General features: G+C 37.0%; 1 protein-coding gene across 2 annotated transcripts in view; it reads left to right on the top strand.

Annotated features, from left to right (window-relative positions):
- The window catches only part of arhgap45a (Rho GTPase activating protein 45a), a 70,322-nt gene that overhangs the window by 22,839 nt on the left and 34,843 nt on the right, over positions 1–12,640 (top strand). For both annotated transcript variants that reach the window (XM_056446135.1, XM_056446127.1), the window contains exons 3-7: positions 4,994–5,140; positions 6,696–6,780; positions 8,685–8,757; positions 10,010–10,085; positions 11,362–11,493. In XM_056446135.1, coding sequence (XP_056302110.1) covers positions 4,994–5,140; positions 6,696–6,780; positions 8,685–8,757; positions 10,010–10,085; positions 11,362–11,493 — 513 coding nt within the window. The remainder of the gene's footprint in view (positions 1–4,993; positions 5,141–6,695; positions 6,781–8,684; positions 8,758–10,009; positions 10,086–11,361; positions 11,494–12,640) is intronic.

Genomic DNA, 12,640 nt, shown 5'->3' with positions numbered 1-12,640 from the left:
CCCCCGTTTATTTTTTTACTCAATTTCTGTTTAACAGAGAGCAGATTTTTTTCAACACATTTCTAAACATAATAGTTTTAATAACTCATCTCTAATAACTGATTTATTTTCTCTTTGCCATGATGACAGTAAATAATATTAGACTAGATATTCTTCAAGACACTTCTATACAGCTTAAAGTGACATTTAAAGGCTTAACTAGGTTCATTAGGTTAACTAGGCAGGTTAGGGTATTGCATAATGGTGGTTTGTTCTGTAGACTATTGAAAAAAATTAGCTTGAAAGGATAATAATTTTGACCTTAAAATAGATTTTAAAAAAATTTAAAACTGCTTTTATTCTAGCCGAAATGAAACGTAATAAAACAAATAAGACTTTCTCCAGAAGTAAAAATATTATCGGACATACTGTGAAAACATACTGACATACAGACATACTGTGAACATTTCCTTGCTCTGTTAAACATCATTTGGGAAATATTTCAAAAAGAATTAAAAAAATCAAAGGGGGCCTAATAATTCTGACTTCAACTGTTTATATTATTCATGCTCAGTATTATTCCTCCCCCTAAAAAATGAATTTTTGGACTGGCTACACAGCAAACTACTGTTGTCCAATAACTTTCCTAATTGATCTAATCTGTCTAAGCCTTGCATTTAAAGCTGAATATTAGTATCTTGCAAAATTGCTAGTAAAATATTATGTAATGTCATTATGGACCATTTGGACACAAGACATTATAACGTTTTCTGCTTTAACAATTAAATTTGAATAATTTGATTGGGTTTATATGTTTATAAATTAGGGATGTAAGGCTTTAACGTGAGCCGGTTAAAATATGTGATTAAAATATGTGACGATTTAAACCGGTTGAGATGTTGAATGAATCGCGATACAGTTTTTGAACAGAGGGGGCGCTGTGTTTACAGGCGCAAACTCGCTTTACCTGCACATCAGCGGCGAGCAAGAGGTGGGGCGGTGAGGTACGCCAGACAAACACAAACTGTGTACAAATACTGCAAAAAGACATTTACTTACACCAACAGAACAATGAATATGATGCACAGAAACCGTCAGCACGGTGAAAAACTACTGTCACAGACATCTATAACAAAAGTATTAATAAGCCAAACCACATGGACCGGATGATTTGCAGCTCCACTTGCTCCAAAGAGTGCTACAGAGATCAGTGCATCAGTGTTTTCATAGCGAAAGTGTGAAGTTTTTCAGACTGAAAGAGAAAGCTGTGCTGTTACAGAAGCAGCTATTAGATTATTTTTACCCTCTCCTTTTCAAATTAGTTTATGCATATTTTAATAATTTGCTCATTATTATTGAATATTTAAAAATGGTCAAGATTATCTCTTCTTAAGTGTATCGCACTGATACTTATACTACTGAATTATACAAGTAATATTAATTATTCACCTTCATAATCATGTTCATCTCCTGTCTCCATCCTACTATATAATAAGTAAGCTTATAATCAGTGTTTTATGCCAGTGGCCCGTTCCCTGGAGCAGAGGGCCCCCAGGCTGACCACCTCCGTATACACTGCTCTCTGGTTTAGGAAAGGCTTTCCTCTCCACACCAGCCATATCAGTCCCAGTGAAAGAGTTTTGTCATCAGCAGGGCATATTGTAAATGTGTAAAGACCTCAGCTTATGCCAGAAAACACAGATATGTTGATATTTCTTTTTAAAAATTTCAAATCCCAACACAGTCACGGTTTTAGTTTGTTTATATTGAGTCTTTAGTTTGTATTATTTAAGCATTTAAGGGAAAAACCAAAGGGCCTCTTGTTCACCTAATATTTATTTCAAATAATTTTGTTAAGAAATCGTGACTAAATCGTGAGATTAGTATCGTGAATTGTATCGTATCGAATCGTGAGTCAGGTAAATCGTTACTATTATAAATAGAAGAAAAGGTATATAAATAATAATTTACAATGCATGCATGGCTAATAAAACTTAACATAAGGAAGGACTACATATTTTTATTCAAAAAGAGCAGTCGGTCTACATGCTCTGATGAAAGCTGAGTGCGAAGTCTATTTACAATCAGACCAGCGATGGAAAAAAAGCTCTCAGCAGGCGCAGAAGTTGCAGGAACAGCCAGGTAAAACTGGGCAAGGGTGCTTAGCCTTGCAAATCGAGACTCATTAACTTTGCACCACAATAAAGGATTCGGATTAGAGAGATGCATGTCTCCCTGAAGTAGCTTTCGATTTTGGTGTCATCCAGCAAAACATAACTCATACCGTAATCCTCGCCAAAAAGAGTGTGGTGAAAGCGTCACACACCAGACGAGCACATTCGCATGGTATTTAAAATTACTATTCAGATGGCGCTCTGTGGTGCAGCAGAAATATGAAGTGTCCGTCGTTGTTGGCACCGATGTGTACCATGATAGAAACATGACGCTGCGTGGGCCATGGTGCGACACGGTGCTTCTGCCGTGTAACGCCCTATACTGGATCTGCGCTCAGGTCTCGCCTCTAGACCGCAACTCCCTGCAGCCATTACCAATCAAATATCAAACTACCGCCCAAATACCAGCATAACCAATCAGAAAGAATAAAAGGAATTTAATTTTAGAGCCAATCGATCATCAGTTTCATGCTCGATCGTCGCTGATGCGTTCGATTATTCGAATAATTGTGCACATCCCTAATTCACAGAGAAAGCATACGTTAACATTATATTGAAGCTATTGTTTATATTTTCCAAATCAACGAACCACAGTTAATGGGAGCAGAAAAATATCAATCTGTAAACATGTTTTAGATTTTAAATGAGGAAAAAAACATGCGTTCTGGATGTGACCAAAAAGGTCTGTGAGTTTACAGAATACACAACGCAATCTCACGGCAATTCGTAACTTTTTGATTTAGTGGCTAATTCGTACGAATTCGTACGATCTAATTCGTACAATTTAGTACGATTTGCTCATCCGCCAATGACGGTTGGGTTTAGGGGTGGGGTTAGGTGCCACGCCTCCTTTTTAAAATCGAACAATTTCGTACGACTGAACTCGTACGAATTAGCCACTAAACTGTCAAAACGTAAAATACTTACGTTTTCTCGTGAGATCAGGCTGGAATACAACATACTTTGTATAAATTCTGTGAATTAAACTGCACAAGTCAAAAGAAACAACACTAATCAAGAAGATAAGAGTCGGCTCACTGTAGAACAAAAATCATTGATTTGATTTTATTTGACATTTTTACATTCATGAGAGAAAAGCTCCGTTATGGCTATGACACTTTTGCGTTATGAATGTGACATGTGAAATTGCCACACAAACAGAGTCATTTTTGACTATTTTTAAAGTACTGTAAAACACTTGCTTACTCAAAAAATGTAGAAACGGTTTCTCTATTTTGGTGACAAATTTATTGTTCTCATAGCAAGGTAGACATTCGCATGAAATTGCTCATTTATAAAAAGGACACTGTTATTTGACATTTAATTATTAAATTCTTGCATCTCAATACTGTTAGACTCCACCAAAAAACATATTGTGTTGTTTAATTTAATTTTTTGTTCTGTTCTTTTCAACTGTGCTTTAAAAGGTATTATTTTGTGTATTTTTTTAAATATATTTTTTTTAGATTTTAAGCAGATGCACTCGTCTATAAAATCTATGTAAAATATTGAGTTTTTTTAGAAGAGTCATCTTGAGAAAATTATATTCATATCGCAATATATCACAGAAAAACAAAACATCGTAATGTCAGTTTTTTTCAATGTAGTGCAGCCCTACTTGAGGAATATTTGGAAAAAATATAAAAATTTCACAGGAAAACCTTCCTGATATATTCAGACATATTCCAGATACAATCCAGAATATTGTAAATGACATTTTTGATTTAGAAGTACAATTTTTAAACATTCAATCTCTAATATGTGACCTCCTGGATTTATCGTATACGTATTCAGTAACTAGTGTTATTTAGTGTATATTAGTGTTGTTATGATACTGGAATTCGATACCATTCGGTACTGAAATTTTAAAAATGTCCATTTCCTGCTAACATTTGAGCGCTGTTGAGCACGTTCTTAAACAGTGCTGATTTACCATTGTGTACACATGCTCAACAGAAATAACTGTGATTGGCCGTGAAGGTCATTAGTTCACCGAACTCACTGCTGTTTATTCCACCCCTACTCCTCCCCTTCTCCTGATAGGGTGGCACGGCGGCCCAGTGGTTAGCACTGTTGCCTCACAGCAAGAACAGCCCCTCAGCATCACTAGTTCGACCCCTCACCGGGCCAGTCTGCGTTTCTTTGTGGAGTATGCATGGGTTTCCTCTGGGATCCCCGGTTTCCTACCACCATCCATAGACCTACATTATAAGTAAATTGACCACTCCAAAGTAGCATTTTAAGACAAACTCTTAGCCAGTATATATCAGCTATTCCCAACATGTTCACAAGCAGGAGAGTTGTCGAGACCTACCTGAGCTAAAACTGCCCTCTCTCCCTTCAAACGTGAGGGAGCCCCTAGCTCAGGATATTGTGAGCTTAGGTCTCTCTCCCAGGACAGCATGCCAAACACGCTTTATAATCAATCATCAGCTAAGTGTGAAAGCAGTGAAGATCAGTCAATTCATCAGTGAATCGCTAGTATGTCAGCTTATAGACAGACCAGCTGATCTTTACTGCTTTAAAACACTCCAGTGTCTCTGTATCTGTGGGTACACTCAATAAACAGCAGTGAGTTCGGTGAACTGATGACCCTCACGGCCAATCACGGTCATTTCTGTTCAGCACATGAACACAATGGTAAATCAGCGCTGTTCAAGAACAAGCTCAACAGTGGGAAATGGACGTTTTTAAAATTTAAGTATTGATTGGTACCAAATTCCAGGATGGTGTCAACACTAGTGTATATATAAATAAATTGTGATGAACTACACATGATGCACATGTTTTCAGTTTTGTTTATTTGAGTTTGCTGTGTTATTTCTGGTGTGTTTGTGCAGTGAAAGAGGAGCCGCGCAGCCGTCCAGCCGTTCATGAGTGTTTAGGGGAAGTTCTGCGCGTTTTGCGGCAGGTGATCAGCACATACCCTCTGCTGAACACTGTGGAGACACTCACCGCAGCAGGAACACTCATCTCTAAGGTCAAAGGTCAGTTTTTATCATCTACAACTCTCACTCGTGCTGGGCGATAAGGACAGAAAACATTGTGCTATTTTTTGCCTGAATTGCAATATTCAATATAAAGTGCTCAGCATAATTGAGTACACCCTTATATGAAAATGAATATTTTTATCCATTTCTCAGCGAATATGGGTAATATATATTGGTACTTTTGAACATTAAACAGATATATTAAATATAAAATATTAAAATAATACTTTAGTCACCAAACATCTTTAGAAATATGAAGAGAATACATTTAAATTCATGCAAAATATTGAAAAAAAATTACAAACTCCAAATTTCTACAAAGTTTAAAACATTTTGCTCTTTTATTTAATATTTTTCCCTAACATATAAATTTGGGTGTGCTAATTTTGAACATTTATCATGTTATTTTGTTAGATTAGCTCCAGATTTGGCTTCAGTACTGACTAATCTAATGTATATGCGCAGACATAATGTTGTTAAGCTTCCTATAGAAAATATTCAATTAAATCAGAGATTTGTGAGAGGTGTTGAGCAATGTATATTTCAGTATTGTCCATGTTTTTAAAAAGCGACATTTAAAAAAAAAAAAAAATCTTTTATTTTTATATATATATATATATATATATATATATATATATATATATATATATATATATATGTATATCTAAAAATTCTTTAAGCATTTCATAGACTTGTTTTTAGAAATGATACGTCATAATTAAGTGTTTTTTTTTTTCCTTTTGCTTGAAGAAAGTGGGGTAAGTGAAATCCGTTTTTGTGCGTTTGAATCTTCGGCGGACATTCGCACCTCCTTAACTAATCAGGAGCTTGCTCTTGTAGGACATTGATTATGACATAGCGCCTGTTGTAGGTGTCCCGAGAGGAAATCCTTTGGCCGACACCGGACAACAGCTCATCAAACTGGGCTCGGCTCAGTCTGAAGCACAGCTGAAAGCCTCCATTATCCAGGTGTAGTTTCTGAAGAAGTTGATGAGCTCAGAGAGTTGGTGCACCTCTGAAATGATCTAGTGGACTCATGCACGGCTCCAAACAAATCTACGCTGCTTTTCAGCCTCTCTAAAGCACGTAAAGCACAGCTACTCTTGTAATAAAATCCATGTTAGCCATTTAGGAACGAAGCTGGAGTCACCGGGCAGACAAAAGTGAATTTGACGTACGAATGAAGCACATTTGACACGCAAATGAAGCGAGTAAACTCAAAATGTTCACGCGTTTATTTACACGTGAATATTGTGATTTATTTGCATGTGCCACATCTGGTGTGAACACAGCGTTTGTAAGAATAGCACTTTCTTTTAAGATTGTCTTTTTTTATTTTAATCGCTATTTCATACCAAAAGGGCTGTGTTTTTTTGAGCAACCCACACTGTCTCCAACAAGAGCCCAGACTTTCTGTACCGGTGACACAGTTTCTGAATAGGACTCTTTCCTCTTTAAGCGAAGTCACTTCTAGTTTTATTTGTTATCAAAGCAGAAGCACACGTTTGTTTTGAATGCGATGTGAAGTTGTTCTCTTCTCCATGTTTGTCAGGGTTCAGTTATGAAGGCACCACTGACGCCCAGAAGAAAGACTTTGAGAAGGCCATTGAGACCATTGCTGTGGCCTTCAGCAGCAAGTAAGACCTGACAGCCTGCTTTCACACTCATTACATGCTCATTTACATATTTATTTTTTGTTTTCAAGCAATCAGAATTAAATGCCTAAACCATATTTAATTATATAAATATTTATTTCACAGATAGATTGTATTGCACCAAAAACGTCAATGTATTGGATAATAATAAAGTAAAAATGATATACTGTATTTAGTAACACTTTAAAGGATGGGCCATTAATAAATGGTAATGTATTTACTTACATGAATAAACAATGAACAGTACAAGTAAGACTGTATTTAAGTTCAAATATAGTTGTATTAAGTATAATTAAATTGAATTAAAAATGTAATTAAATATAATTAAGTTATATATATATATATATAATATATAATAAAGTATAATTATGGAAACTTACTTAACTGAAAGCTACGTCGTGTTTGCTAGCCTCACGCACCTGTCAGTCAGTCAGCATGTCACCTTAAAGGGGATATGAAGCACTCTGTCAAGTTTACCTTATTTTTTATATATTTATTTTTTTAAAGGTTTATTTTTGGCCTTTTATGCATAGGACAGTATTTAGACAGGAAGTGAAGTTGGAGAGAGAGGGGGGTAAGGAAATGTCCTCTAGCTGGGATTCAGACTTGGGACGCCCTGACGTGCAACTGCACCATATGTCGGCGTGCTAACCACTAGGCTATTGCGCCTACAAGTTTACCTTATTTTGTACATTAGATTCCAATTTAATGAAAATATATTAAACAAACCCGATTAATGTAAGCATTTAGCAGAAAACGGCGTGTTTTACTATAGATTTTAGACCTAGGGCGCAGCCATCTTGGAATGTCGCTGTGTCTGACGTCACGGGGCTGGTTGAGTTTCCTTCGCTGAACAGAAACAATGGAAGTAAAGGAGACTGTAAAGCCTAATTTAACCCAGTGCGTGAAGCTGTGGGTGTGGAGCTGCTGCAAATACAAGCATCAGATGTGTGTCCAATAAAAAAGTATATTTATTTATTCTATTTTTCCCATTTTAATTACCGATCATTTGATGCGCTTTGATTCACTCCCTGAACACAGAGACTGGACTGTCTAATTTAACCCAATGCATGAAGTTAGTGACGAGCATCACAGATCTGCTGCAAACACAACAAATACAAGCATTTAAGAGTCTTCCGTTGTGTCTTTTTCATTTGTTAATACTGTTCATTTGTTGCGCTGTGATCCACTCTCTCACGCTGCTCCAGCGCTGCCTAACAAGGGCATTTACCAGTCAGACTAATGCAACGATTAAAATAATAGATGACTTCACACTTTACTAAGTCACATCTGTGTGTGTTATGTCAAGACATATTCCCATATCAAGTCAATCAACTCAACATGTATGATGGATAAAACCTGCCATAAGAAACACCGCGCTGGTCTTAGTTTAGTTTGAACACGAGCGGAGGTGAGAGAGGGGCTGCAGTGAAAAGTGAAAGTACCGCCCCCATTACGTCAGCACCGGACCTATTTGAAACCACAGGCAGCATAATACAGAGAGTGAATCACTACTGTCGGAAGGATTATGGCTGGCTTTGTGAATTGCATTAATGTTAGCCTGCTATTTTTCCTGTCTCCGTAGAGCCTTAAACTCTCTGGCATGAAAGCATGACTGCTTTGCAGAGACCGATTCTATCTTAAAATAATGATAAGATCAAAATCAAGTCTCAATAATTTAAAATACTGAGCTAAAATCTATTATTACATCATGTGCAGTGAAATAAGCTGTGATATCAATAGAAACTCGATGTAAAATATGTCAAAACGAGCTGAGCTGCTCCATATTCACTTTAAATGCTTGATTGTATATAGAAGAGTGTGTGTGTGTGTGTGTGTGTGTGTGTGTGTGTTTGTTTCTGAGCAGTGTTTTCTCTTGCTGTCAGTGTTTCAGAGCTGCTGATGGGAGAGATTGACAGCACTACTTTACTGTCCCTGCCACCCACTGAGAAGAGCAGGGTGAGTGTGTGTGTGTGTATGTGTGGGCCACTTCCTGTGTTGTCTCGTAAGCACTTAGTTTCCTTTACACCTCTATACAGACTCCCTGGTGATTTTGATCCTTTAAGAAGCATTTCTCAGTATAAAGCTGCTGTTAAATCAATCATTTCAACTATCCACAAGACACATTTCCTCAAATACATCAACATATTTTACCATGGAGCTGTAAATCAGTGTGAAATCTGTAGCTAGCCTAGCCGCGTGCTAACATCTGTCAAGAAAATGAGCTAGAAAATGGACTTGGTGGCACTACAAGCTAACAAACAAAAGCAAAGTACTGTTTTCCAGCTCAAATGTTTTGGTTAAATAATTGGCTCTTCAATATTAGTGTCATTTACTATAAGATGAAGTAATACTTCAACAGAAAAACCAAATGTACCCAACACGCCTCCGAGGAGGAAGTGATAAGACTACAATCTCAAAGCATGTGTCTGACGCTGACCTCAGATCCAGCATCGAGTCTGTTTACAGTGCTTTAGTGCACATCTGTTTAAACAGGGCGCTTTATATTCCACTATAAAGATGTATTAACTCACTCTGTCTTAAATGTACAGTTGAAGTCAGAATTATTAGCCCATCTTTCAATTTTCTTTCTTTAAATATTTCCCAAATTCTGTTTGACAGAGCAAGGAAATTTTCACAGTATGTCTGATAATATTTTTCCTTCTGGAGAAAGTCTTATTTGTTTTATTTCGGCTTGAATAAAAGCAGTTTTTCATTTTTTAAAAAACATTTTATAGTCAATGTTATTAGCCCCTTTAAGCTAAATGCTTTTTGATAGTCTACAGAATAAACCATCATCATACAATAACTTGCCTAATTACCCTAACCTGCCTAGTTAACCTAATTAACCTAGTTAAGCCTTTAAATGTCACTTTAAGCTGTATAGAAGTGTCTTGAAAAATATCTAGTCAAATATTAATTACTGTCATCATGACAAAGAGAAAATAAATCAGTTATTTGTTAGAATTGAGTTATTAAAACTATTATGATTAGAAATGTGTTGAAAAAAAATCTGCTCTCTGTTAAACAGAAAATGGGGAAAAAAATAAACAGAAAGACTAATTCAGGGGGGCTAATAATTCTGACTTCAACTGTATGTGTTTGTTTGTGTGTGTGTGTGTGTGTGTGTGTCTGTCTGTCTGTCTGTCTGTCTGTAATTCTTTGTCTCTCTGTGTGTCTTTGTGTGTCCTTTGTGTGTGTGTGTGTGCAGTCAATGGAGGATCTGTACAGGTTGTCCTCAGGTCAGGGTCCTGAAGGAGGAGGAAAATACGACCCACAGGACTGCAGTGAGTTGATTTCTTTATATTTACCTGATAATGTAGGAGCATCCTGGTTAGTTTTACTTTGTTTACCATTCTCAACACATGTATCTTTCAGATAACCCTTGTGTGCTGTTGTGGGTGTTTTCATCCACTCTGGGGTGATTTTTGAGTCTTAATTTGGCCACAATTTTCTCTGTGTTTCAGAAAATGGAATCATTTTTGATGACAAATCTTATTTGGACACATATTTTGGAACAATATACTCTAGGCAACCCCTTTGGTTATGTTGGGGGCTGTTTTTGCCCTATTGACTTCCATTATTGTTCCACTGGCTTGCATGGTTTGGGACCTGTCGAGCTGCACATCGTTGGATTTGCTCTTCAGTGTTTGGACTCTCAGTAGTGATTATTAAACCACACTGAACTGAGCTAAACTGAACTGAACTTAAACACTACAAACTGAACTACACTGTTTCAGTTCACTATAATCTTGTGAAGCTGCTTTGAAACAATCTACATTGTAAAAGCGCTATACAAAAAATGTGAATTGAATTGAATTGAATTGAATTCTTGATTGTTGCTGGTTTTCCCTGTTCGGAAGAGGTCAAATCTGTGATTTTTACAATTCAGTTGTGGTGTGAGTGGCACGGTGGCTCAGTGTTAGCATTGTGGCCTCACAGCAAGAAGGTCGCTGGTTCAAGTCCCGGCTGGGTCAGTTGGTGTTTCTGTGTGGAGTTTGCATGTTCTCCAAGTGTTGGCGTGGGTTTCCTCCGGGTGCTCCGGTTTCCCCCACAGTCCAAACACATGCGCTATTGGGAAACTGATTAACTAAATTGGCCGTAGTGTATGAGTGTGTGTGTGTGTGAGAATGAGTGTGTATGGGTGTTTCCCAGTACTGGGTTGTGGCTAGAAAGGCATCTGCTGCGTAAAACATATGCTGGATAAGTTGACAGTTCATTCTGCTGTGGCGACCCCTGATGAGTAATCAGAGCAGGTTAACATAGAAGTTCTAGTAAATGTAAACTGTGTCAGTCCAGTTTCCAGAGTTCAGTTTAGTTCAGTTCAGTGTGGTTTAATTTTCAATGCTGAAAGTCCAAACACTGAAGAGCAAATCCCTCTATGGGCAGCTCTAAAAGTCCCAAAGGAGAGAGTCCAGCTCCATGATCAACATTATTATTTTTTGTACTAAACTCCATTTAATTTTCCTATCTTATTTCTTTTTTTCATTTTAGCCTCCATTTTAATGGTTAAAATAAATTTTGGTAATGAAAAAGCTGATGTTTTGTTGTGTGTGTCTGCAGTCAGTCCTCAGGAAGTGGATATTCTCCTGCAGCGCAGTGAAGGCGGCGTCGACTCGGCTCTGAGTTACTCCAAATCTATCGCCAAATACATGAAGGACATCATCAGCTATGTGGACAAGAGAATCGCTCTCGGTAATCTCACACTGCACATTTACTACATCTGTCTGGTGTTTCTGTGCATTTTTTTAAACGTTATTTTGTAGTAATTTACTTGAAGGGGTGTTCATAAGACTTTGCATGTTCTCCCCGTGTTGGCGTGGTTTTCCTCTGGGTGCTCCGGTTTCCCCCACAGTCCAAACACAATGCGCAATAGGGGAATTGATTAACTAAAATGGCCATAGTGTGTGTGTGAATTAGTGTGTATGGGTGTTTCCCAGTACTGGGTTGTGGCTGGAAAGGCATCTGCTGCGTAAAACATATGCTAGATAAGTTGGTGGTTCATTCCACTGTGGCAACCCCTGATGAATAAACGAACTAAGCCGAAGCAAAATAAATGAATGAATAATTATAGTAATAATATTCAAAGTCATGGAGAAAAGTAGCAGACACTGAAATGCATGCATTATTTTGACCATTATTGTAATTAAAGGTAAAAATAGCATTTTTATTTTATTTTTTATGTAATTTAAATACAATAACAATGCTGGAAAGAAATGTGCACACATTTAGGAAAAGTCTGAGTATTATAGATATGTGGGATATATTTTAACAAAGTTATAACTAGGGTTGGGTATCGTTTGGGGTTATTTCCATACCGGTACTAAATCGATACTTTTAAAACGGTACCGGTGCCTGAACCGATACTTTATAGCCACAAAGTTATTTGACAAAAAGAAAAATTGTAATCATTATGTAAAGTAAGTAGTTTAAAGTAAACATTAATTCATATTGTATATATTTGAATTGCATTAATATATTTCTTTTGATCATTTGTTTGTTAGCATGAATGCAAGATTTGCATTATGCTATTAGCATTGCATTAGATTACTACTAACCTGTGGAAAGGCTGTCATCTAAATCAGGGAACACCTTTTTTTCTGGGTTTGGGGCTGGTGACGACTTTTACATGGACATCAGTGAGCTAATGATTTGCCTTAATCTGAATAAGACAATAATATGATTCAGGTGTTTACACGAGTTGCTTTTTGAATGTTACATTCATGATTCCCAATTACATGTTATAACACATAGCTCCATTAACGTCATTGTGTCACCAGCCTATAAATGTTTCCTCCACAGTTTGTGTCTGTGGTCCTTTAAGATAATCATAAATCACTGT

The sequence above is a fragment of the Danio aesculapii genome, chromosome 2 (assembly GCF_903798145.1).
Source record: "Danio aesculapii chromosome 2, fDanAes4.1, whole genome shotgun sequence".
NCBI lineage: Eukaryota > Metazoa > Chordata > Actinopteri > Cypriniformes > Danionidae > Danio > Danio aesculapii.
Note: the sequence above shows the minus strand (reverse complement) of the source record. Positions and strands in the feature narration are given on the sequence as shown.